The sequence below is a fragment of the Molothrus aeneus genome, chromosome 10, assembly GCF_037042795.1.
Source record: "Molothrus aeneus isolate 106 chromosome 10, BPBGC_Maene_1.0, whole genome shotgun sequence".
NCBI classification, from domain to species: domain Eukaryota; kingdom Metazoa; phylum Chordata; class Aves; order Passeriformes; family Icteridae; genus Molothrus; species Molothrus aeneus.
The window spans coordinates 21,657,923-21,685,120 of NC_089655.1; the positions used below are offsets into that span (position 1 = coordinate 21,657,923).

General features: G+C 43.9%; 1 protein-coding gene across 1 annotated transcript; it reads right to left on the reverse strand.

The window, feature by feature from the left end:
* Positions 1-10,817: 10,817 nt before the first annotated feature.
* SEC62 (SEC62 homolog, preprotein translocation factor) lies at positions 10,818-26,863 on the reverse strand. Its single transcript, XM_066556622.1, has 8 exons — positions 26,790-26,863; positions 19,278-19,386; positions 18,786-18,891; positions 17,571-17,781; positions 15,806-15,898; positions 13,725-13,785; positions 13,301-13,420; positions 10,818-12,758 (listed from the first exon to the last, which is right to left on the reverse strand). Exons 1-8 carry the CDS (start codon positions 26,823-26,825, stop codon positions 12,292-12,294), a joined length of 1,203 nt encoding a protein of 400 aa, XP_066412719.1. The 5' UTR covers positions 26,826-26,863; the 3' UTR covers positions 10,818-12,291.
* Between the last annotated feature and the right edge of the window lie 335 nt (positions 26,864-27,198).

Below are 27,198 nucleotides of genomic sequence, written 5' to 3' on the forward strand. Positions count from 1 at the left end.
CCTCCAGTGGTGAAAACAGCAAAAATAAATATCACAGGGCACAGTGATTCATCTCTGAAAAGAAAAAAAAATTTGTAGAAATTTATTTCTGTGTAGCTCTACCAATTAGTTCCATCATAGCAACTACCCAATTTGTCTGAATTTTTCAGGCTCCTGAATGAAGAGTAAAGAGCATCACTAACTCATCATTAAATTATCAACAACTGCCTAAATTTTGTTTTCTTTGAATTACATTATTGAGAGCTAAAAGGTCAACATAATTTACTTTCTAGCTAATGACCCAAGGAAAGGTTTAGGAAAAAAGGTTGACGATGTTCCTTTCCTTTCGAAGGCATGGAGAGGTCTTTCTGTCCAGCTGGCCAGAGGGATGGGGGTTTCAGAGCTCCTGCAGATTCTGAAAAAATTACAGGACAGAAATCGCACAAGACACTGCAGGAGATGCTGCAGCACAGCCACACAGTTCATTATGCTCATAGAATCTGTAGGAAATCAAGACCGCAGAAATATCTTGAAAGCAGAAAAAGCATGGAGAATCACCTCCTTTTTTGGTGGAAAAATCCTGGAACTCCGAGGCAATCCAAAGCACAAGGGCTTCATTAGTGAATTGGGCTTTTTTGTTCATCTCTAAGTACTACAATGACAGAGACCTCAGAGCAGCTGGTTTTCCCTTCAGACCTCCACAAGTTTCTTAATGATAACTCTTTTCCAAATATTATTATATTTCTAAATATTCCTAAGGAAAACGAGCATAGGGTGGTTCTGTGTATGTCAGCAAGACAGCATGGACAGTTTCATCTGATTTCTTCTCTCTTTCCTTAAAGAATCAGGATGGTGTCTGTGCTCCCAGTGAGAGCAAAGAAGAGTTGAGGAGCCAAGGCAGCTGTAAAAGGGAACTGACTCTTGGGCTCTGTGTTAACAGCAAATTGTTTCCGTTTAAGCAGACACCTTGTGTTAGTTCACGTTTGAGTTCGTGTGTCCTGAGAGCAGAGTTAGAGCAGCTACAGGTCCTTGGCAGCACAACCTGAGAAGCATCCATGGAGTTTGTTTACAAGCCTACCTGGGCTGGGCGCTTCACTCTTCATTTGCACAATGCATCCTCTGAAACCTGATCTGTCTTTACAGTACGGCTTAATTCCGGTGTTTTGTCTTCATGTGCTGGATGCTGCACTCGGGCACGCAGAGAGGAGGGAGCCTGCACGCAAACAGGGTCCCATTCAGTAGGAATAATTACTACTACTACTACTACTACTAATAATAATAATAATAATAATAATAGTAAGGCGGAATCACCTGTCCTGGGCCGTGCGGGCGCAGCCCCCATCCTGCGCATGGACGACCCCGCGGCTGCCGGTCCCTCCCGCTCCTCGTCCCGGCCGCTCCCGGCGCGGCTCCCGGCGGGTTCCTGCTCCTCTCCGGAGCCGGAGGGAGGGAGGCGGCCCGGGGGGCTCCGAGGGGACGCCCGGGCTGTCCCCGCCCGGGCCCGGCACCCACCTGCGGCCGCCGCTCCGCGCTCCCGCCCGGCGGGGCCGCCACCTCCCAGCGCGGGGACCGGGCGGGACCGGGCGGGACCGGGCGGGCGGGGAGCGGCGGTGCGGGCTCGTGTGGAGGGAAACAGGGCGTAACACTGGTAACACGGTACGTGTATAACACATATAGCACACGTAACAGTGGGCTGCATACAATTAGGACTGTTGCACAAACTGGAGCATAATAAGAAAATGTTTACACCTTAAACGGAGGTATTGCAACTTCTGAGCACACAGTCCACCCACAAGTATCTGAATACTGATGCTTTCATAGTTGTTTTCTTCTTAGAGAAGAAAACAGAGCATATATAATATGTAACAGCTATTAAGAAAATATATAATACAATAACATATAACACATAACACATAACGTTTAGCACCCATAAGTAACACATATAACACACATAGCACATGTAACACGTAACATTTAGCACACATAAATAACACATATAGCACACAGAGCACGTATGACACACAGTACATATAACACAAAATAACTGCCCTGGGGAGCAGGTTCTGTGTGTTGTGTTTGATCCCCTAGCAATGGGAGCTGAAGCAGCCTCGTGGTGCCCCAGTGCTGAGAGCAGCACGGTGGGATGCCCAGATCCTTATAAAAGTGGCAGATAAATATTTGGGTCCTAAATGCACGATGTGTGTGGGGAGAAAAGGTGATGGAGGGGCATGATGGCAATTCAGCAGGAGCCCTTGGGTCCCCCAGCACGGCAGGGAACACAGGATGCTCCCTCTGGGAAGCCCTGTGCCCACACAGTGGGTGTTGTTTGATGTAGCTGTGTGTACAAAAGAATCAAGTGGCTGGCAGGATTTCCGAAAGCAACTAACTCTGTAGACTGAAATTCAGATGTAAGCTGTGATTTTTTTTCCCCCCTATGTTTTTTTCTTGTCCTTCTCCTCTCCCCTTCCATGGTTCATCTTCAGGTTTAAAGAACTTGAGAGGGAAAAAAGTTCTGCAGTTTGTTAGGTTTGGGGTTTTTTATGGAAAAACAAGATGATCAGTACTCTGTAAAACCTGACATCTTAAAGTAATCTTCAGCAGCATTCATGCTGACCATAGTTGTTTATCCACACAGTGTTTATTAGGACTGTTGCACAAATTGGAGTATAATAAGAAAATGTTTACACCTGACAGAGGTATTGCAACTTCTGAGCACCCAGTCTACCCACAAGTATCTGAACACTGATTTTTTCATAGTTGTTTTCTTCTTAGCTCTAACCCAGGGCAAAGCAATGAAAGTGATTTTCCCAGTGGGAGCAAATGAACTGTTTGGATGTCTGGGTGTGTTTCTGTTCATGTCTTTCTGACTGCAGAATCTGCTGCACAGGCCTGTGTGAGGAGATGCCTGGATGTTGGGAAGGGGGAACCAGGAGGGACAGGGACAGTTTAGCCATTTTTCCTGCTGATAAAAGTTCTAATGAGTGCGTGACCTCCAGACTGTGTCAGCTCTGTGCTCAGTGAACCTTCTGGGAGAGTTCCTCAGTGGGGACCACAGAGCACAGTTCTGCCCACATTACATCCCCTTTTTGTGTTGTGTCTCCTTCTCAGCTTCCCTTTTCTCCTCCACCACCTTGGGCTTGCTAGAAAGTTTGCTTGTAACTCACTGATGACTCTTGTTTTCTGCTCCTGAGTGCTGTATCTCATCTTCCATCCCAGAGAAATGATGCTACAAGATGGGATATCCTGGAAATCAAATACAGGGCTTGGTGCTGGCAGGTCCTTGCTAAGTCAGGAGCTCACTTCACGTTGGATAATGGCTGCCTCTTCATTCACAGGAAAACTTGCAGGTACTTGACAAGCACCATGTGCTAAATAATGTCTTGAGCCATCCTGCTTGGTTAAAGAGGCTGCATTTCTCTCCATGAGCAGCAATACAAAGCTTTAAGGAATTAGTTTTTATTTGCATGGAGGCAGCTGTGTGTAAAAACAAGACAGGAGATTCCTCCTTGAGGAGGGGGGTACATGAAATAATACAGAGAATCTCGTGTAAAAGCTGTGTGTTAAAAGCTCATGCAGTGGTTCTGTGTTGTGTGTTCAAGATATTTCCATCGAGGCTTCCTTCCTTCTTCAGGGCTGTTTCCTGCTGCTGATTGCTCACATTTTGGGTTCTGTTGTTCAACTCAATGGAAAGAAGCTTTCCTGTTTCCTGCTGGTCCTTTCCTTAGGGGAAAGCAACAAGAAAAAAGATCACCTCTTGTCTCGGTCCCTCTGGGAGCCTCTCAGGAGCCCTGGGCCAGTCCCGAGTGGGCAAACACCGGGGGGCAGCCCCAACACAGTGGGGAGACACTCACTGTGTGTGCCCTGAGGGTGCTGAGGCACCTGGGCTGGGGGGAGACACTCTCTGTGTGTGCCCCGAGGGTGCTGAGGGCACCTGGGCTGGGGGGAGACACTCTCTGTGTGTGCCCCGAGGGTGCTGAGGGCACCTGGGCTGGGGGGAGACACTCTCTGTGTGTGCCCCGAGGGTACTGAGGGCACCTGGGCTGGAGGGGAGACACTCTCTGTGTGTGCCCCGAGGGTGCTGTGGGCACCTGGGCTGGGGGGAGACACTCTCTGTGTGTGCCCTGAGGGTGCTGAGGGCACCTGGGCTGGCAGGGAGACACTCTCTGTGTGTGCCCCGAGGGCACTGAGGGCACCTGGGCTGGGGGGAGACACTCTCTGTGTGTGCCCCGAGGGCACTGAGGGCACCTGGGCTGGCAGGGAGACACTCTCTGTGTGTGCCCCGAGGGTGCTGAGGGCACCTGGGCTGGCAGGGAGACACTCTGTGTGTGTGCCCCAAGGGTGCTGAGGGCACCTGGGCTGACAGCAGGGAGACACTCTCTGTGTGTGCCCCGAGGGTGCTGAGGGCACCTGGGCTGACAGCAGGGAGACACTCTCTGTGTGTGCCCCGAGGGTGCTGAGGGCACCTGGGCTGGCAGGGAGACACTCTGTGTGTGTGCCCCAAGGGTGCTGAGGGCACCTGGGCTGGGCGCCTGTGCAGCACAAGAGACACCAGAGACAGCGGTAGATGATAAAGGGCCGACTCTTAGCAGGGGTTAATCCAAGGTTTTATTAGGATCCCAAAGGAGCTCCTGCACCTCAGGGGGCTCCTGCCGAGAGCCCCGGGAGATGTGCCAAGGTCACATTTAAAGGGAGGTGGAAACCAAAAGTAGATAACATCCTACCAACCATTAAGTGACCCTAAGGGATGGGTACTGGGGGATGGACATTTAGGACAGCGTGTGGGGCAAGGCTTGGGGGGCTCACCCCTGGCCTCTGGACAATCACTCGACGACTTGGACAGAAACTTCTGGATGGAGGGGATGGGAGGCTGAGTGATAGACAGAGAGCCAGGGTGGGGGTTTGGGGATGATCTCATCCCGGGAGAGGGATAACACAGATAAAGGGAGGGGAGTACAGTCTGGGATAAACCATTTGGGAAAAATATTGGAATACAAAACAAAACTACTTCAAAATATTACAAAATATAAAAACACACTACAACAACCTCTAATTTCAAATCTAACAATAATTTTCTGAAAGAAGCAGTGACTGAACAAACTCTCCTCACTGAGCGGGTGTTGGGCTCTACCCTGTCCTCCCTGCTGTGCTGGAGCTCAGCACTGCAGCCCCATGGGTCTCTGAAGTCTCTGAGGAAGAGCAGCAGGGACCAGCAGAGTCCCCACATGTTGATGTTGCTGCTGCCTGAAACAGGAGGTTTCCTTCAGACAGGGGTAGGTGCAAATAATGAATAAACGCCTTTTCAAGGAGGTGTGGGCTGTGCTTCCTGTGCAGCTAGAGCTCAGGCTTTACTTTCCCCCTGCTCTTCCTGTTTGAGATGTGCTGGGCTTTAGAAGTTCATTGTCACCAGTCCCTTTATTGTGTTGAGGAGAGGAGGAAATTTAAACCTCACCTCTGTTCATTTCAAGCAATTTATGTTGGCATCTTGGACACCTCAGGCCCTGTGGGCAAAGACAGGGAGATAAATGCATCTTTATGCATTTTGGTGTCAGGTGTGGGGAAAGCTGCACACTGTGAACTCCTGCAGAGATGATGGTGATGATGATGATGATGAACATTCCCACTCCCAGTGAGGGGCTGGGGGTGACTCTCTCTGGAGGAGCATGGCCCCACGGCCGGAGGCACTGGGATGTCCCTTTGGAATGTTCTCTGGGGCACATTTGTCTGTGGGGTGAGTGCCAGTCTGCCAGCCTGGCCTGCAGGCTCCCCTTTCCCTGGCTGTGCCTTTAACTGGGTGGAGCCCAGCTGAGCCTGTTTGATGCCCTGGTCGGGTTTGTGCCTTGTCAGCACTGGATTAGCAACCCGAGTTTTGCAGTGGTTGTGGGGCTGCTGGTCCTGAAAGGCTGCGTGGCTCAGAGAGACAGAGTTTATGAAGATTTTATAATTTTAATAGAATATTTAACTAATAGAATATGTAACCACTAAACTGTTTAACCAACTTTATTTTTAACAAACTTTACTTTTAAAGAGAAAAATGCTTTACTGATGTACCATTTGCAAGATGTTTTATTTTTCCAGAACCTTTTAAAAGAATAGACAGTATGTGGTGGACCTTCATTTTGATCACTCAAGGTGCTCATCTTAAAAGCAACAAGTTTGTTCTTAGGAAGATCTTGTTGAGGAACAACAAACACATTTCCATAGTAATTTTAATTTGAAGGCTTTTTAAAAACAGAATTTTAATTGTGCTTATTCAGAGAAAATCCAGAAAATGCAGTACAGAGCTGGTGTCAGCCCTGCTGGATTTTCAAGGAGTGATGTTTCCTTGGTTTATGTCCCTGCTGTGTGCTGTCACTGCACAAGGTGTCCCCTTTCCTGCTGCTCATGATGTCACTGCAGTGTAGGTGGGTTTTTGTCTTTGACACAAATGTTTTTTCAAGGAACTGAAAAAAAGATGGTAAAAACAAGGCCCTAAAAACTGCATTGCATGGACCAGTAATTAAAAAAACCCAGTTTGTGGTTTACTGGTCACTGTAACACAAAACTAAAATTAAGACTGAAGCAAACGTGGAGTGCAGGGCATGATCAAACTCTCTTTGTGTTGCTCACAAACACCAAAGCAGAGCTAAAAATCTTTTATAACCTTTTAGTATGTTAGTATTTCTTGGTAGACTTCAATTTTAAGCAAATTTTGTTGTGGCACTTAAATTTAAAAGGAAGCTAAAAAGGGGGGAAATGTAATTTCAATCTCACCTTCAGTGTGAAGAATTCAAAACTCCCATCTTCTGACCCCCTACAAACAATCTAATTACTGGTTGAATACTCACAGGTCAGAAACAGAAAATAAGAATTTACTGTGAAGGCCAGTGAGAGTCACCTGGGGCACTGTTCTGTGTTTTTATTGATTAGCAAAGATAAACTGCCAGTTTCTCCCTCCTAAGCACCTCCATCCCTCACTAGATCCAGGCTCCAGGGGACTTCCAGGGATCACAGGCTGAGCCTTTTCTGTGTTTGCCTGTTGTACATGATGAGGATTAATGGTTGTTACCACCTGCAGAAAATCTTTGATCTTTATCTGAAGCAGGATCAATGTTTACCCAGGACTGTTCCCTCCTTACTTCAACTTGCACTGAAACCGTTTGCACAGTGCTGTTGCTAACTCTAAAGTAATTTGTCTCTCAAAAGTCTTTTATCACAAAACATTTCTTTTTTCTGTGATCATTATTTTCCCATACAAAAAAAAACTACACATGGCAAAGCAAATGCCTCTGTGTCAGGCAGGCAGTAATGGACTCTTTGTGGACACTATCAGGAAATGTTCCTTTTGTTTTCCTGCACCTGTTGCTGAATTACAAATAAAATAATCCACTGCTTTATTAAATAAAATGAGAAGCCCTAATGAAATTGTACCAGCCATTACCAGGAAGTCTATTGAAAACATTCAGCAGCTGCTTCAGTCTCAGTTCACTTACACTGACAGGATTGTTCCCTCCTTCTCCTTGTGCTCTGAGTGAGAAGGGCACAGTGCCTTGGACCACCTCACACCACCCTGCTCTCTCTCCCTGGGGAGGATTTGGTCAGTCACTAATAAATGATGCTCAACAATTCAGTACCTTGGACTTGAAGAAGTTTGTTAGAAACCAGAGTCCCAAGCCTTGCATCTGAGTGTTTTGCAAACATCAGCTTGTCCTGAAAGTAATAAACCAGCTAAAAATCTCCTGGTTTATTCTGATTCTGTAGAGAGGGGTTGATTAGAAAGGTTGGGAATCAAATCAGTGAGTCCTTCTCATTAGACAAAATACCTCAGCAGCCTGAGGAACGCCCTGGAGTGAGCTGGGCTCAGCCTGGCTGCAGAGTTAAATGTCACCAACTCCTTCACTAAAGGTCTCCATGAGAATTGATCTGTCTCTGCTGTATTTAAAAGTCAACACATCTATCACAGCAGTGCTGGCAAGTAGGTGGAGACTCTTTCCCAGGACAGACTGTAATTCCTAGCAAGAGCTAAAAGGTGAGTCCAGCACTATTGTCTGTGCTAAGCCTTGCATGAAAACCACTGTAAAGTTGCATCTCAACTGCTTTGGATCTTGGGAAATGTTTGATACAGACTTTCTTATACAAAGAATGTAATAAAGAATGGTGTTCAAACATGCACGATTCAAGGTTTGGTTTTAAAAATGGTTCAGAAGTAGCTGGATGAAATGTCAGCCAAGGAGTAAGGGATACAGCCCTCCCTTCCCACTGCAGCTGGGAAAGGAATAGCTGGGAAAGGGTAGAAGGAACAGAGGGAGGACATGCAGGTCCTGAGCACTGAGTGTGAGCAGGAAATTATCTCCAGATTCTGTCTCCTGCTCTGGTTTTGTGGTGGCTCAGATTTGTGAATCTACTCTGAATTTATCCCAGTACAACTCCTAGAGACTCTAGAAGAGTCTAGACTCAAATATAAGTAAGGCAAACACAACCTTTCTAGAACTCAAGGGAATCCTACAGATAGAACTCCCCTGTTGGAAGATTTGAGCTAAGTCAGGATAAGGCAAATTTTGGGGATGTGAGGGAGGGGAAGGATCAGTCCCCGTTTCAGACACCTGGGCTGTGTCATCTACAGTCCAGCCTATCAGGACCAAGAGCTCATTGAGGTGTCCCAGAGCCTAAAAGGTGTCTTTGTCCTCACCATGGCCTCTCCAGGGAGGGAAACAGGTGTGCACATACTGACACTCTTTCCACAGTTGTATTTTTTCCAGGTGTTCTTTTTTAGGTGTATTTTATTTTGTAAATTGCTTATGTTTGGAGTGGGATATAGAAATGTTGGCAAGGAGACTGCAAGGGGTGGCCAGCTCAGCAGCTGCCTGAGGGAGGTAAGGAGAGGAAATGGGATTGTTCTTCAAACTGAGCTGACTCGAACTGATTCTGCCAACAGGTCCAGGAGGGATTCTGGCAGGACTTCCAACTGCTGCCAGTCAATCACCTGCAGCTGGAAGAGGATGTTTTTCTGTTGCCCAGGGCTTTCTATGCCAGCTGTGAGGCTGGAACATTGCTTTGCTGTCCCTGTGACCCCATTAGGAGAGAATTACGTCCTCAGAGGAGCTGCAGAGAGCCCTGGCAAGGCTCTGAGGGCTCAGTGCCACAGTGAGAACTGCCGGGGGTTGCAGGAAGGAACATAAACCTAAGACTGGCAGGTGTTTTCCATGTCTCCATTTCATTTTACATTGTCTACATTCAGTGTTTACATGGGGCAGATGCTTCTGCCACCCCTCCTGAGTCCTGGGAAAGTGTAATGAGAGCAAATTGAGGAACTGAGACATCTCCAGTTCTCTTTATCTGCCCTTCTTCCTGCAGCATGACGCTCCAAGAGCTTCACCCAGTGTTATTCCAAACAGAAAAAGGCCTAAATGAACTATTATCTATCTATCTATCTATCTATCTATCTATCTATCTATCTATCTATCTATCTATCTATCTATCTATCTATCTATCTATCTATCTAATCTATCTGTCTATCTATCTATCTATCTATCTATCTATCTATCTATCTATCTATCTATCTATCTATCTATCTATCTATCTATACTATTTTTATATGAAACACCAGAAAAATCTGCTGCATGATCCAGTAGAACAGAAATTCTTCCCCTGATCTGCTGCTATGAACAAACTTTACTGTTTGAGAATTGTTTATCATCTCCCCACTACTGTAACTTTTCCACAGATAGAGAAATAAGCAAGTTCATCAAACAATAATTTTTACTTGTTTCTTAATTGCTAGAGAAAGATCTGCTGTTTAAGGACCCCAGAACCCAACAGGTAAGCTGAGGTTCCTGTACCTGTACCAGAGCAGAGCACACTTGAGTGTAACATCTCTACTAAATACTGATCTGCATTCATACTCATTTGTGTTTTATTTATTTTTTAAATTATTTAGTTTTAAAGAATATATAGGAGCAATCATACCCTCTTGCAAAGAAAAAGACACAGAAAATTATACTGGGAGGAATATCAGTAAGACCACTATTAAATTTTATTGCAGGAAGGACATTTTGGTAGTGTAGTTATTTGAGTAATTTTTCATAAAATATATGTTAATTTGTTCTCATGAGGTCACCATAGACTCTCAAAGTTAAAAATCAAAATTATTAAGAACTTTGAAATGCCTGATACAAAAATCTAAAGGTGGCCAAGTTTGTGATTTCCTCTTTGGACAGGAAGTGTTTGTCGTGATACCTTGAGCACACTCATAATTTTACTGGCATGTTGTTCTGTCATAATGTTCTTTCATTAAGTTATTCCAAATTGCTTCAGAAGTACTTGGGGGATATTTCTAGGAAGACAAGTACAGTAATGAGTCATGAAGTTCTTTCCTTAACCACTGAGCAGATCTCTCTTACCCCACCTCAGTGATCAAAGCTGTTCACAGCAGATCAAGTGAGGAGTTAAGGCCAATTCGATTTCTAGGCTGCAGGAGCCTGGAACTCTGTTGAGGTGACAGCACAAGTGTCTGATGGTTAATTCTGAGACCCAGACACCTCTCTCCAGGTGGGCAGTGCTGGCACGTGGCACACACCCCATGAACAGGGAGCAAATAGCAATATTAGAGTTTTTATTTGACCATTTCCAATTGATTTGCTCAGCATGGCCCTGTTATTTCACTTGGAGGAGGAAACATACTTGAAATAACTGAAAACCACTGCATTAACTTCTTAAAATCCTGCTGAGGGCTTGGCTGCCCTGTCATGCCCCAGTGCAGGCTCTGCTCTCCCCATGACATTGTGCACGCCCCACTCAGGTACAACAGCACTTTGTTAGCTCTTTAATCAGTGATAACACATAAGTGGCCAGGAGTCAATCTGTTTAGTTAATGGGTCCTTTAATTTTTTTGCTATATTAATAAAAAAGTGATCCAATTTATCTGTTTCCTTATGGAGTAACTATTCAGGATTTAAGAAGTAAATACACCGTATCCATGAACTGTTTGTCAATGCAACCATGATGATGTATGTATTTGCACAATCTGAAAAATTGGTATCTTCATCCAAAATGCCGACGCTGGAAGGATGGGAAGCAATTTAGGATAGGAAAAAAAATTCTCTTACCCTCATCTTCTCTGAGTGGGCTGGGAAGACAATCAAATCTATAAAGTCCTTGAGAGGAAAGAGGCTGAGTTGTAACTTCTTCCATGCTCAGTGAGCCAAGAGCTCCAGTCCATCCTGCCCAGAGGCAGCGGCTCCTCCGAGGGATTTACAAACATTAATGGTCATTTCACAGCAGCTCTGTGAGCCGAGCAACACTCTCCTGCCTCTTCTGCTTAAAACTACTCCAGTTCCAGAGTACAGAGAGGTTTAACATTAAGGCATCCATACAGCTCTGGTGTTTGCTTTCATTTAATAAAGATCAATTTACTCAAATACATGGAATGTTGGCACAAAACTAAAGCTTCTGTGGAACAGCTACCAATCATACACAAATACTCCGTGAGGTCCTCTCGACTTGCATTTCTCTGATAGATACACCACAACATGGCTTCAATAATACAAACTGAATGCTGGATCAAATCTCTAAATAATAAGTAGCAGTTAAAGTAAATGGTTTGCTTTATTTGTAAATTATGTACAGAATACATTTGTTTTTAAATTATGATGGAGCAGGAGAAAGAAAACAGCCATCATTTCCAAACCATGCTGCTTCCTTCACCTGCTGGAGATGACATCTCTCTCTGCACTGGATGAACAAAACCAGTTTGGATTTCCTCAGTTGCTGGCACACAGGCTGGAGAAACAGAGAACACTGCAGCCAAATTCAGCACTACCAGCTCCTCTACTGTCAGCAAAATACTTCTGCTAAAACTAGTTTTCTCAGGAAAGTTCTCACAATCTTTTGAAAACAAAATCAAGAAAAATATCAAGAAGGCTGTGGGCTAAGAAGGGCTTTACCTAACTATCAGATGAGGATAACCAGGAATAATCTGAGATTTGGTCATTCAACTTTTACCTGGTTTACAAAAGCAAGTTTGAGAAGCTAAACTAATTGACCAGTTATGCAAGTACCAGAAAATGATGTTTTTCAGTATGGTTGAGGACAATCTGGGCAACCTATCAATCAATAAAAAACCTGTCAAATTGATAAAACTTCCGTAAATGGATATTAATGATTAACATAGTACCGAGTAATCGAGTTAATGGTTAAAAAAATGAAGGAACTAGATAAAAAACTGGTAACACGGATATTTCAGCAAACAAAGATGCTACTGTATGGTCTATGTTTTGGTGATCAGCCAACAAAGAAAATCCAACCATTTGCACATACTTAGTCCCAAACCACAGTGAGTTATGATTTTCCATGTGAAGGCCCACTTTCGGTATCTTCCTCCTCTTCCTCCTCACAATCCCCTTCATCTGTTTGCTGTTCCAGTTCCTCTTTTGTGATCATTTCAAAGTCGTTTCCATTGCCACTACTGTGCTGGGACCTGTCATCTTCACGCCTGTCACTGTCAGTGTCTGAATGTCGCTCTCCTCCTGAGCCGTCTGTTCCTGAGTTCCTTGTGCCTTCTGTCTTTCCATCCTCCTCTTCCTTCTTCTCACTGTCTGATTTCTCCTCGCTGTCGTATTTTTGCTGCTTTTTGGATTCTGCTTTTTCCTCTTTCTTTAAGTCTGCTTTTGGTCCTTTGTATTCGTGTGTGTACAGGGGCCTGAAGGAGTCAATGAATCCCACATCTGCTGTAAGGTTTGGCAGGAACCAGAAGTGATGCCTTCCTCCAGTGATGAGCCAGATGATAAGGAAAAGGATGCAGCGAGCTGTGTGAAAACAAGGGAAAGTTTGGATTTTGTTACAGACACATACAGTGTACAACCATGCTGTAAGAGATGGTCACTGCTAATGCCCACCCCCAGCCAGGGACTGGGGGATGCTGGGGGGAAACCCCTCATTCCACAATAGCTCTGTGGAGTAGTTTGTTCTTCCCACCTCTCCTCCACCCCACTAACCATGGATCTTATCTCACATTTAACTTTTAAACCCTCTGCCACAGAAAGCTTTAAAATCCTGGTGACACCATTCTCACCTCTTAGTATCTGTGTGCAGTTGTTCCGCACTTATTTGCTTAAACACAGGCAGTAAACGAATCTGCACTACACAGGGAACACCGACAGGTGACACGAGCCTGAGCTCTCTCTCTTCCCGCGGCACAACTGTGACACCCGCTGGCCGCAGGGAAGCGCACACAGGACCCGCCCGGCTGCGGCCGAACAGCGTCCCGGGAAGCGGCACCGCCCAGCCCGAGCTCGGGGAGGAGCTGGGCTGCGCCTCCGGCCTCTCGGACCCGCCTGCCCACACTCACCGACGGCGAGGAGCAGAATACTGGCGACAAAGCAGCCGGCGCCCACGCTGAGGTAATAAACACCGACGCGCATCTCGGCTGGCCACAGCGGGAACAGGGTGGCGGCGATAACGGCAATCACTGGGCAGGGAGGGCAGGACAGAGGCATGAGAAGCATCATTAGTTTCTCCTGGTACATGTACAGAGGTTCCAGGCTTACTGCTCATTCAAAGTAGTGCCTTAGATTCAGTTAACATCTATACTATTTTAGATTTTCAAAAATAAAATTAGCTGATTTGTCTTATTCTACACAGGTTCTAGGGTTAGAAATGCATCACTCGTAACATATTTCTTATTTTTACATAACCCACATTTGCCCACTGGACAACTCACTGGTTAGCTTAAAGGCAACAGAAATAAACAACTTGTGTATACTCTGACTTACCAAGTACGAGTCCCATGGCAAAAGTCTTAAAGTGAACAGGGTCATAGATCCACACGTAGACCTACAACAGAAATGACGTGGTTTACACTCAGAACAAGCTCTCTGATAAACATCTCGTGTATTCCCTCCCCAAACACTCACTGCCAGGCTGCAATGCTTGGTGCTGAGCAAAAGGCCTCCTGGTCAGCACCCGGGCAGGGCAAGGGCTCCTGATTCCTAGGAAGGGTAACTGACAGGTGATGTAATCCTGAGGAAAACAATCAGACAGCAGAACTGATGGGAAAATGAAAGATTCTGGAATCAAGGTTTGGTTGTATCTTTCTTTATTCATTAATGTTTTTCAGCATGAAGCCAAAAAAAAAAGGAAAAAAAAAAAAAAAGTTTCCCAAGTCCACTAAGTGGAAACAAAAAGTCTTTTGAGTTTTGAAAGGAAAACAGAGAAACTGCACACCTGGAACAAGGGAGGCAGCTGGAATGCTCACTGCAGGCCCTGTGCTGGGCTCAGATCAGTGGCCCTGCACCCTCTGTCCCACAGCACTGTTAGCTCTACATCTACAGTTGCAACTCTCAAAGCCAAATGTTTGTGTGAGAGCTGTGGATCCATTTGAATCTGAGCTGCTCAGCCATAAATGAAAAACTCCTTGGTAAAGTGCAGGGTTTTCTGAACTAGAAAATCTGTGATTTTTTTCTTAGCAAACTAAAGAGTTTGAATCCAAGCTTTAACTATGAAAAGAAGCTGCTGGTTACTAGAAACCAGCAACCCTCATTGCAGATGTGTCAATACCAACTACCAGAAGGGCACCTGGGAGGCAGCAGTGGTTCCCTGTGATTCAATAAATATTTCACATTCTGCTTCCCACAGGGTGCCAAAGCTGACTGTATTCAGGTGCAGCTGCTGCCAGTCAGCTGTTCTGGGAGCCCAGGCAAGCTGAAGATGGTGACTGGCAATAAGTGTGTGATATCCACGTTTGTAAGTGCAAAATAATGAGGGAAAGGGAAAAACCCAGCTCTAATGCAAATACACAAGAATTGGCTCTAAATTAGCTACTACTTAAAAAAAAGCTTTTGTGAATTACAGTTGCTAAAAAATGCCAGCTCATTAATAAACAGAGAAGTAACTGATGTCAGGACAAGCAGTAAATACTGTGGTATTGCAGATACTGTGCTGCAGCCTCATTTGGAATGGGCACCTCATGTGAAGACAACAGGGAGGATCAGAGTTGGATGTGATTCCACATGAGATGGGATGAAACAGAGCAAAGTAAGTGTAGAAGAACTGAGAAAGGTAAAATCAAGATACAAAGGAGAAACACATTTTCTGTACAAGTGATTTATTTACAGAATTTGCTGCCATGTATGTTTTATAACCAAAGGAACACAAGAACCCTGGGGAGATTCCAGTACAGCCACACACAGCATCAACACAGCACAGTAGAACTTACCACTTATCCCAAACTTGAGAAGCACAAATGTGACTCTGTACATTACAGAGCTGGTAAATGATTAAATTCTTGGTCTTCCAGAGCAGCAAAGCACACAGAAGTATTTAAGGCCACAATTTCAGTGGTAAAGCCAGGATGAGCATTCAGGAATGCCAAAGGGTCACCTGTCTGCTCAGATCACAGAGCCAGGCAGGTATTTTTTATTTCCCCTCCTGTCTCTGAACATAGTGTCCTGGAAGACTGGTTTGGCTTAGAACAATTTTGGCATGGCAGTGGCTGTGGGATAAGCTGGGCTGGAGGGACTTCAGGAGTCTTTGTCCCACCCTCCTGTCCCAGGCAGGGTCAGCTCCACCAGCCCCTGAATCCACCCTGAGGACAAACACTTCACCTCATGGCTACCAAAGCCTCACCTACTGGTAAGGAAGTTTTCTTTGGGTTTTTTTTAAAGTTATATCCTCTATTTACCTGTCTTTTACCTCCTTGAAGTATCTGAAAATCTGCTTTCAAGATCAGCCATCACATTGCCATTAATTTTTCTTTCAACATGTCAAGAAGGAGTTTGCAGAAATCCAGTGAATTACAGTATTGTCGGACAATAGCATGGTGACACCTAAATTGAAAAGCACCTCTAAATCTTACCTCATTTCCATCCAAGAAAACCTGGTCTTCATGTGGCTCAAGTTTAAATTTCCTCTTAGTTTCCTTTTTCTTGGGTGTTCCTGGGGTGTCATCCTGAGGACAAACATAAATATTTTATCTATATTTTATATTTAAAATATATATACAAACCGTTATATATAAAAATTACAAAAATCTAATGTTTTAATTTTTATATTTTATATTGTACATGATCTTTACAATATATTTTAATTTAATTTATAGTATCTGTTAATATATTTAATCTGGTAACTTTTCACAAACTTAAGATCATGTTCACACTTCTTGGGTTTTTTTTAAAGTAAAGATACTTTAATTCCTCCTGTTCTTATTTATTATCAACTGGGTACCTTAAAAATCAAGGAAAATTGTAAGTAAAGAGAAATCTCATTTTTAGTGCCTAAGGACTAGGCTATGACTTCAGGATTACACTGTGGCATCAAATGCCTGGCAAAGCTGGGCTGATACAGAAAGTCTGTACAGGGATCAAGAACAGGGAACAACACTTCACCATCACTGACTTTGGTAGAATTATTTGCTATTTTAGTGCCATATTTACCAAATGGACATCCTGGCAGAATCAGTTTCTGCCCATTTATTCTCTGTCCTCCTCAATCTCTTTTTGGGTCTTTTGCTTCCTCTTCTCTGTCTCCTGTTTGCTTCTCTTTGCTTACTTCGTTGTGAGAAATTAACTTTGTGGTTTTGGTCCTGTGTTTCATTCAAGTTCCTACCCACTGGCTTACATAATACACTAAATATCTGTTCAATAAATAATGATTAGTTTAAAAATTAACATACATTTAATAATGTACCTCCCCTGATGACAGTGGAATGGAGGAGTTTGTTACTTTCATAATCAGCATTTTGCAGTACCTCAGGGGTTGGGGTTATCTTACACTGGGCTGGGACTGCAGTGGGATTGTCCTCTTAATAACCCTTTTTTTCACCATTTATGCTTCTCTGGACAGCCAAACCTTTGTAGACAGACTGTAACTCTCACTAGATGTGCCATTATTTCACTTAGGAATGTTTGAATGGGAGTTACTTTGGCCCACTATCCTACTAACTCTCACTATTCAGAGCACTGATTGTAGAAGAAAACACCATATTCACTCATCAAGTTTCTCCTCAGCTTGCCAACATTTTAGAAATTCTGTTCTAGTAAATAATAAATAAGTAATAAAACCAATCAGGAGTGAGAACAAACCCAAACCACATTGAAACCTGTACCACAGTTGTAGTTTAAACTTGGAAGCTCAAGTGCAAGGAAGCAGGATGCAGGCAGTCATGGAGGCTGTTACACAGCCAGTTACAGGCCCCACATACCGAATGTGACATTCCAAACATTCCTGTTACCAAACTCTGCAAAACTCTTTTGTTTCACTGCTGCAGCTGCACTGCTTTGGATGTTTGGTCACATGTACATGTGTCATTCTATGGTGGCTGATGTACACAGCCTCCCTGCCTGCTGCCCCTGGAGACAAACAGGTTTTGATTAACTCAGCCCACATTCAAAGATGACAAGGTACACAAAGGCCAGCTGAAGCCTCTTTTTTGATCCAGACCAAGATAAGACAAATTCAAAAGGTAACAAAAAAAAAAAAAAAGGCAGCATAATTTAGAGATGGAAACAGGAAAATATGGCATGGCATATTTTAGAATAATCAACTTCTGAGCCAGTGCAATGTTAAAAATCTGCTGATGTATTTGTTACAGGTCTGTCTCTTCTCTTGCACACAGTACTTACCTTCTTACACTCATCTTTTTCACCATCCTTTTTCTTTTCCTTTTCTTTCTCCTTCTTTGTTTTTTCATCTTTGCCACTTTCCTTCTTGCTCTTTTTCTCCTCTTCTTTTCCACTCTCAGCCTTTCCTTTTTCCTTTTCTTTCTTTGTATCCTTGTCAGGTTTCATTTTCATCACTTTCAAGGCTCGATGAAAGAACTGTTTTTTCAGGAGTCTTAAAATGAAATAAGTTAAATGATTCATTTAAGTGCAGCTGGGAGAACAACATTTACACTCAATTATGTTATCAGACACCATTCTAGATTATCTTTCTAACATGATCATGACCAGCATGACTGAAAGGCAAGGTCACAATCATCTGCTCCATTTACAGCTACACACACCAGACCTACTTATCCCATGTCTTGCCTGTTGCTTTGCTTTTTTTTGGTTCATCTGTTCAAAACTGGGTAAAAACTGTACTTTTTTGAGGCAGCATTTTGCAGATTTAAATGAACACACAAGATGTAGGATACAGCAACCCACCAGATCCATTTATTATCTTTCCCATTAATGCAATTCCTGCACTATTTATTTTCAAGTACATGTCAATGTATTTCATAGCAAAAATAAGGAAGTGGACATACAGCTCATCAAGATCCCTGGTAAGTGATGCACAATGAACAGAATGACTCTGTTGAAATTGTGGTACCTATGCCAAGGCTTCCCTTCCTGTCAGCTACAAACAGACCTTCTTGCAAGTGCATGTAGTATCTATTTATGTATGGAGATATAAATATATGGCAAGCAGGGCACCAGGATGTAGTACTTGGTATTCTTAAGGTTGTCAGCAACTAGAAACATCCTTGAAAGGAGCACAGCCAAATTCCCAACAGGAAGAGCAGCAGAGAATCTTGCTCCTCAGACAGCAGGGACAGAGATTTGAGAGCTCTGACCCTACTCACTTCAAATATTGGCAAAATTCAGGAAATTGCTTTGGTTCACCTTGCTGCCCCAAGCAGCGCAGTGAAAGCCTGGGAGAGTTCTGGGAACAAAAATAATGAAACTGCATCATTTCCACCCTCAAACACAGCAATATAAATCATTACAATCATTGTTTTTGTATACATCCTGAAGTTCTAGGATGCACAAAGCCCAAGCTACATTGGTTCCTAAATAAGTGTGACATCTGGACAACTGCAGCCATTAATGACACTGAAGAAGCAGCCTGGGTCGTACCTGTTGCAGTAATCAACTACAGACTCCCGGGTTGTAAAGAGAGCCTCCTCTCCTTTCTTTGCCTTCGCCCATTTAGAATCCAGGAGGCAATCCACAGCTTTGGAAGCTGGAGGGGAAAAATGAATTAAAAATGCATTCAAATTAACGTTATTTTTAACATTTAGTCTATATTCCTTGAACAACAATGAGCAGTCTGTTCTGGTGATGTTCCACATCCTTTTAATCTTTCAAGTAAAACTAGTCACTATTCTGAAATATATTCCTCTTGACATCACACACCTTTAAACCACAGTGTGAAAAGTTGATCGCATTTACTCCAGGCTAGTAAGATTAATTTTATGGCTTCCTAATACCTAGCTAAGTTTTCAAAACCAAACTGTAGGATCAGTACTTATTAGATAAAGTACTATTAATAAAAATAAAACAGCCTCTCCCACCCTCCAAGTGCAATGTTAGAAGAAACCAGAATTCTCTGGTTAAAAGCAACCCTACCAATAAAATAATCAACTCGGTGGCCCATCATGTTGGTGGATTTTGTTGGACAGTTGAAGCGCAAGTATTTAGCAACAGCCTTCTCCTCCTTGAATGGCTCACCAACTTCCTACAGTGGGAGAAGTCAAAAGTTGTTAATACAGTTTTGAACACATAAGAAAATCACCCATTTGGGCTTAAAAAATCAGATACTGCAAAGTCTTGTCTTCATTATTTAATGGCACATTAAACAAATAAAATATAAAGGATGTGAAAATAGGTCAAGTCATTTTTCCTGAGAACTTTCTGTCTACAGGCAGCAAAAAAGCAGCAAATCTCAAGTTGGATGAACTGAAGGTAAGGAGGACAAACTCCTTTAGCAGACCTGTAGAAAGAGCAAACTAAAGGAAGGCCTAAGAGGAAAGCAGCACATGGGAAGCTGCTTAAGGTACACAGCTGGGATGGAAACAGTTGTGAAGCTGGGAACAAAGAAACAGCAGAGTGAGGAATGAGTGTGTATGAAATGACAGCAATGTAAGCACTCTGACAGAGCAGCTCAGATTTCATGTGAGAAGGAGAAAACCAAGTTGAAAAGAAGCTGAAAGATTTGGCTAGAAAATTTCTTTGCCCACTTTGACTACAGCATGAGACTTCAGAGTACCCTTGAGGAGATTCTGCCCATCTACAGAGTAGAACATCAGGATGAAATTTAAACACCAAAACCAATGTTTTATGAGAAGGGAGCCCTTAGTCTGCACACATTCACAAATTCTGTGCTTTTACCACCTTGCAGAGAGGTAAGAGGACTCTGAGATGTGTAAGGCAGAAGGATGGAGATGGGCATTTTCATTATGTAAAATTTAGATCTAATATTTGCAAGCAGGGAAAGGAAGAACTTCCTAATGTTCATGCTTCACAAAAACATATCTATAGAAACCCATAGTTTGGGATATTAAACTGACTTATGCTAACTTCCTCAAAATACTTTTCTGTAAATTCTTTTAATCCATAAGGTTTGTCCAACCCCCCCCTGCTACTTGTGGCTCAGGAGCACAGGAGCATGGGACAGCTTTCCACACTGCAGTGCCTTTTCTGTGCCTGTTCCTCTGGTGTTGCCTGAAGAAATAGATTGTATCACCCACAAATCAGACTGGTCATTTACAGGAATAAAAGTTTCAGAGTCTATTTAAAGACCTAATATTCCTAAAGGTCAATAAACATATACAACCTCCATGACTGCTTTAAAGATGTATAATCATAATATCACAAGCAGCATGTTAAATGGAAATGCAAGGTGAAATAGCTGTGTTTACACCAGAATAAAAGCTTCAGACGGTAAGAGTTGTTAATTTTCAACAGCAAACTTTCAAAACCAAGTGGTTAATGAGTATCCCTCTAGAGGAGATTGTTGCTTTTCCTGTCTGAGGAGAATTTTAAAGAGAATAATGCAGACACAAGGTATCCAAATGACCAAAAGACTCCGTAGCCCTTAGTTCTGAGACTTTTTAAAAAATCCTCCATATGAAGAAGAAATATGCTCACTCACCAGGTAGTTTCAAAAATGTACCCAAATTAGGCCAGATGATCCTAACAGTCCTCAAGTGGATATTACCTCCTGCTGCATGTTCAATCCATTTTCTTAATTTTTAAATTTTAAAAATCTGCATTGAACATCAGATAAGAAAACTATTCCCTGACAGTGCCATGTATGCAGATAATTTATGTTCTGTGGTTTCAGGTCCTCTTACATGGTACAGCTGTACCAGTAACTGTAAATCAAACCAAGCCACCAAACTTGGTACCAGAGTAATTGAACAGCAACAAAAGGGGCTCCAGTGCACTGAAATAAAACAAGTGACTGTGTCCCATCATTGCCAATGGGATAAGGCACCAGCAGACTGGGAACTGCAGGCAGCAGCTGTGTGTGAAACGCTGCTTTTCTAGTAATTCCTGTCAGCAAATGAAATTTGGAACAGTTCACAGGGCAAATGCTCTTCACAGCACAGACAGTGAGACAGAGAAACTGCAGATATTCTCATCAGTGCTAATTCCTCTGCTAAGGTGGTTTTTCTCCTTCTTCCTAAAATATTTATGATCCTGCTGGGTCATGTGATGCACTACACAGGCAGGGGCTGGCACCAGGAGACTTTTTTTTATTGCTCCTTTCTCTCTATTGCTTAGTGAGGGGTAGTTTCATAACAGCCAAACAAAAAAAGCTTCCCAGTGAGAGAGACTGCCACAGTTTAACTGAGCTCATTCTGAGAAAGTGTCCCCTGCAATTTAATCCCCATTTTTCATCGCTTTGTTTGCAGAGCCAGGCTTCCATTAAAATGTGAAAATAAATGACTGACAGAAAATAACATATTCCATCAATAAATGAAATCAACCAAAGCAATGGTAAGTTCATTACCCTAGGCACAACTTTTAAAAGTTGCAGTTCAACCAAATGTTGTATTCATTTTTAAAAGTAGCCCATGTTGTCACCAGACATCATGTAAGATTTAGAGATTTACAATCCGTGGTGATTTACAAACTCTGGCCATTAAAAATAAAATCAAACCAAATTTCTTACTTGTCTAGACAGAACTCCACCTACTGACAGGAAAAGCAGTGCTCAGCCTAGTTACTTGCTAGAAATGCAAAGACATTTTAAATTTTTAAGAATAATTCTCAATCACAATTCTGTCCTATATGAATTCATAAAAGGACAATCAAACCCAGGGACCTTCCAGACTCACTGAAGTGAAGGGAAAGTCCTAATCAAACTTACCATTATCTCCCAAATCAAAGTACAGCACAGTCCCTGCTGGACTTCAGTGCATGGATGCAGTTCCCAGTTAATTCAACCCCCAGCTGGGACTGCAGCACCAGAGAGGCCTGAACACATCAGAATAACATCTGAACTGAGCCATTGAATTATCCCCCTCAGCTCTACCCAAGCATGATTTATTCAGGTTTTCCTACTCCTGGAACACTCAGTGGATGACAAAAGGGCAGAGCACATTTCTGGTTTGAAAACTGCTATCATTTTATCCCCTCTTTGCATCACAGTTGCAAGAAGACAGGTATGACCCAAGACAGGCCAATTTCCTTCCACAACCTGGTGACATAAACAGGGTTTCTGGAAAATCAGAAGAGAGTAAATGATGAGTGTCATTAGCAAGATAAGTTATTCCATATGCAGCCAAATGCATTACAAGGACTTATGCTCCTCTGTTTCAAAAAGGTCATCAAAATTCTTTTATTTCAATGAAACAATATCTAGTTGATTTCTTTGCTCTTAGATTTTCAGAACACCATCCCTCAAAGCAGGCTGCTGAAGCCTAATAGTTGATACAGTTTTCAGATAAAGAACAGAAGAAATTTAAGCACATTTATCATGTGGTGCCTGATTTTCAAGCTGAGAGGCTACATCAAAAATGCCACTGTGTCAGGCCAGGTTCCATTCCACACCCCTCATTATAGAGACCCTACAGCCTACTCTTCTCTGACAGTGCTGAGCACATCACAGCTTGGGCTGAACTGCAGGATTATCTTTTCCCCTGCCCTGTGGACTGTCAGGATCTCAGAGTGGCTGTTCTGTGGCAGGTTACTGGGTGCTGCTGAGATATTTGTACTTTGCCTGAAATAAACCAACGCGCCATAGACAAAGAAAAAGCAGAGATTGGCATGATGGGAGTGGGGAGGGGGAAACAAACACACCAGGGTGCTAGGACTTGCTCTTAGGACATCCCAGTTTCTTCAGTGACTAACAAACACAGACTTGTCCGACTCCTGCACTGATGACCAGTACAAGGACAGCCCCAGGTCTCTTAAAAGAAACTGTGGCAGAGCCATGTGGAGAAACCAGTTCTTCTGGATTACCGTGGCCATGCGCTGGCCACAAAACATTAACTTTTCTTTACAGAAAAAGATTAGCAGATGTTTTGCAGTCCATATCCTATGAAAACAGAAGTATCTGTTTTCTTCCCTCTTGTTTTTTAACCACTAATTTTTTTGAGCAAAACATATAGAACTCTGTAAGCATACAGAGTTCTAAAACAGATCCAAGGAGCAATGTACAGTGTTTTGAAGCCAAAACACACCAGCTTCAGTCCCCTTCCAACCCCAGGCCAGCTGTTCTGACTTTTTCCCTTCCCACCTCCAAAAATGTAACTCAAGATTTCCAAAAGACTGATTCTTGTTTTAATGACAACTCAGGCTGCTGCTTTTCATTCCCATTTTTCAGCTTTGTTTTGCCCCTTTGATCTTTGTTTCTTCCTCCTCTATCAGCTGATACCACCCAGCTTTCAAAGACATAATTTAACCAGTCTCCTTTGTTATCATCCCACTCATCTTTACTAGAATTTATGAAGAAAATCAAGCCAAATGACCAAGCTGGAGTAAAATATGCGTTACTGGAAAACCATTGCATTGTCCTTTCTGCAGATCCTTTTCAGAGTCATTCACACAAAACTGCAGCACAGGAGCAGCAGTGCAGCTCTGCAGCTGTGCATTTTCCTTCCAGCAGAACCCAAATCATAACAGGAGCCAGCTGTAGGCTACAAGAGTTAATGATTAGTAGATGTCCTTCATCAGGAGAATCTCAGAACTCGAATCAAAGAAAAAAGTCAACAAGGAAAGTACCTGTCATTAATGACACCGACGCCACCTCAGCCATCAATCTGCAGCGAGACATTGACCCCCAAAGTGCCCAGGAGCTGTTTTCTCTCCTTCCAGGAACAGTATTTACGTGCATTAACATTTCTGGAGTGCAGGACATAGCAACAAGGTGCGATGCCAAGCGCTGTTAATCCCAACGCAAAGATCAGCCCAAAACCTGACACGGGCAGACTAAAACCGTGCCGGTGGAATGCAGCCAAGGAAATGAAAACTTAATGCCTATTTAACAGTCAAACTGCAGAGCTGCCAGCACAGTGCCACGTGTTACCCGGCCCAAAGGAAACAACACTGAACCTTCTGTGGGTTAAGTGAATATTTCAGGACACATATGGAAAAAAATATAGTTCCAAGACATGAAGTAGTTTTGATCAGGTTGCTGGAGTAGCAGGCATTCAAAGGCATCTCCCATCTTTTGAGATGTATTTTGTCCAAAATAAAAAGATTAAACTAGCCATTAGACAACATATGTTGTTTTTCTGTCAGTAAGTCCTTTATACACAGCAAGCATTCTTGATTTCAGACATCCGAATCACGTGGGAGCCACTGGGAAGCAATCTGCATCCTACAGACCAGCCTCCCTTCACTCCTGCATGTCTGAATTAATCTCCCTGTTGATTACAGTTAAATTACCATCAGGAATGACACTTGGAGAATTTTACCTCTGAAATATCTTTGTTCAAACTTCTGAAGTTAAAATTTTTGCAACTTTTGTAACTTTCAGAGGAAGAGTCTAAGCTATGCAACACGCATTGGGCAATGTGTCTTTTGTTGAAAGTGCATTCCATGAAACACATCCTTCCTGTGACTGCTTCCGATGGGAAACGTGGAGCAGCCTAGACAGAACTTTGAACTATTTTTGAGCCTTTTTTCATGTCTAGCTATCTGACATAACTACCATGATTCTAATCTTGATGGCAGGCAGGAAATCCTACAAAAATTCATTCCGAACCCAGGCTCTGTGCCCATGGTTTTTCTAATTGAACTCCATTACATCAGCCTCATCCACAGCTAAAACCACTGATTTTTTTCCAAGAACCTCACTCCTGTCAAGAAATACAGGGTATTCTGATGTCAGACTTGTGTGCAGCACAATAAATAATCTCTTTAGGGGGGCAACATCACCTTAAATTAAGTACACACTGCTAAAACACTTGAAGCACCTACGAATAAAAATCCCACACTTGATTTTAAAAGAAGACACTTGCAGCATGAGCCTGAAAAACGTGATAATCATACTGCAAATATGCCAATAAAGTTCAAAAAGCTTAAGAAAAATTAAATCCAAAACCCATGAGTTGTTTTATTCACTGACCACTTAAGAACACCCCTTGGGCATTCACCAGTATTCTTTGTCCACTGTCTTGTCTTCCCATTGTTGTTGACCTGCACTAGGAACCTATGATGGTACACATTTATTTGCATAATTATATCACAAATTTAGGCCACGACTTTAAGTTTTAAAACCCAGACATCGATTTAATTACTAACAATCTGGGAAATACTTTTACTGCTAACAGGCTGGAAGTTAAGTATGTGCTTAACTACCTGCAAGACCACGGCTTTGGGTGTTATACAAACATTAAATTACGTTTAAATTTGGTTTGATGGGTGCTTTGTCATTCTTGGAAAGGGACAACCTATAAAAATCTTAAAAGGAGAATAATTATGTGATGTTTTGCAATAATTCATTGAATGCTGTGATGGATAGGGCTCGTTCAACAAGATTTTGATAATGACTCCTTGCATTTCTCCCCCTGCCTCGCTAATTGGAATTAAAGGGAAAAAAAGGAACTTTTACAGGTATAGGCAGATCTCCATCTTCCTGGGGGAAGGGAAAGTGGGCTGGGAAAGGAAAGGCTGAGAAAGGAGAGGGGGCAGCCAAATAGAAGGGTGACATATGAAGCTTGCATTGTTGAATGGCTCTGTGATCTCTCCCGTGAATATTATCTGCTCTTACAGCAGAGCAATAAAGCCCAAACAAACACTATCTAGGCCGAGTGTTGATAACACATAACAGTAACGAGTGTTATGGTCACCGATACTGTAAGTACGCCCCAAACATGCATTTAAAAACTCTGTAAAACTCCATGTAAAAATTACACCTCGACATACCAGGCTCCCAGGTAAGTGAAAACACCAAAGCAGCCCTCAGTTTGTCTCTCAGTGCCACCACACAATTATCACTACATTTTAACACGATCTCAAAGCTGATTAGGTCTATTTATAGGTGTGCCTGTTTATGTTTTCCAGACACAAATTTCCTTTCCTTCCCGCATCATTTCCTGCTTGGGGCACGTTTGCTTTTAAGATGCTTTTACCATCTGTCCCACGTCTTCTGCTTACGATCCCCGGGCCGGACACGCTGGGTGAAGGAGCAGCTCCCGGGTGGTTTTGGTGTTACCCTCGCTAAGCTATTGTTCGACACTGGTAACCGGGAAGATTCTGAGTATAACACGGCGATGAAAAACTGGGAACAGCTCCATGTATAATTTTTTGGCCATGGAGAGACGAAGAACTTCTGAGGGCGCAGAGCCCATGGGGATGAAGCGGGGGCGCCTCTGATGTGCCGGGGGCCCCGCTGGCTGCCCCTCAGCCCCGAAACGCTCCTACTTGAGCTCCACCATTCTGCTTTCATAGTGTTTACCAATCTGCTAGAAAATTCCGAGGAGAACCTGCCAGCCCGGGCTCCGGCCCCGGCCTGAGGGGCTCCCGGCGCCCCGAGACTGAGGCGCTCTCACCACGGGCCGCCCGCAGCCGCCACCTCGCAACAGCGTCGGGCGGGAAGGCCGCAGGGGAAGCCGCTCTGAGCACGGAGAGGGGGAGCCACCGGGCGGGGAGGGAGAGATAGAGAGGAGGGGGAGTCTCGGGTACCTGGACGCGCTTCCTGTGCCTCCGCCGCTCCGCCATGTTGTCCCCGTCCGCTCCGCCGGTGACGCGCGCGGGGGGGGGCGGCGGCCTCGCGAGAGGCGGCGGGAGCGAGCGGAGGGGCGGGAAGGGGGCGCGCCCGCAGCGCCTCAGCCCGTCACCGCCCCCCGCCCCTCGGCCACCCGCCTCGGTCCCTCGCCGAGCCGTCTGCGTGCCTCGGCGAGCCCCTCGGTGCCTCACAGTGCCCTCTCCGTCTCTCAGCTCCTCGGCGAGCCCCTCGGTGCCTCACAGTGCCCTCTCCGTCTCTCAGCTCCTCGGCGACCCGCCTCGGTCCCTCAGCGACCCGTCTTGGCTCCCCTCTGTCCCCTTAAAGCCTCATTCTACCCCGGTCCCTCAGCGCCTTATCACGCCTCAG

What these genes read in the sequence shown, in the direction of transcription:
- SEC62 (XM_066556622.1), bottom strand. Translation starts at nt 26,825, where the DNA reads ATGGCGGAGCGGCGGAGGCACAGGAAGCGCGTCCAG. An exon ending in AAAAAGATGAGTGTAAGAAG is followed by an intron (nt 15,899 to 17,570) that starts GTAAGTACTGTG and finishes GTTTGTCCTCAG; the next exon opens with GATGACACCCCAGGAACACC. An exon ending in TTTTCTTGGATGGAAATGAG is followed by an intron (nt 13,786 to 15,805) that starts GTAAGATTTAGA and finishes TTTCTGTTGTAG; the next exon opens with GTCTACGTGTGGATCTATGA.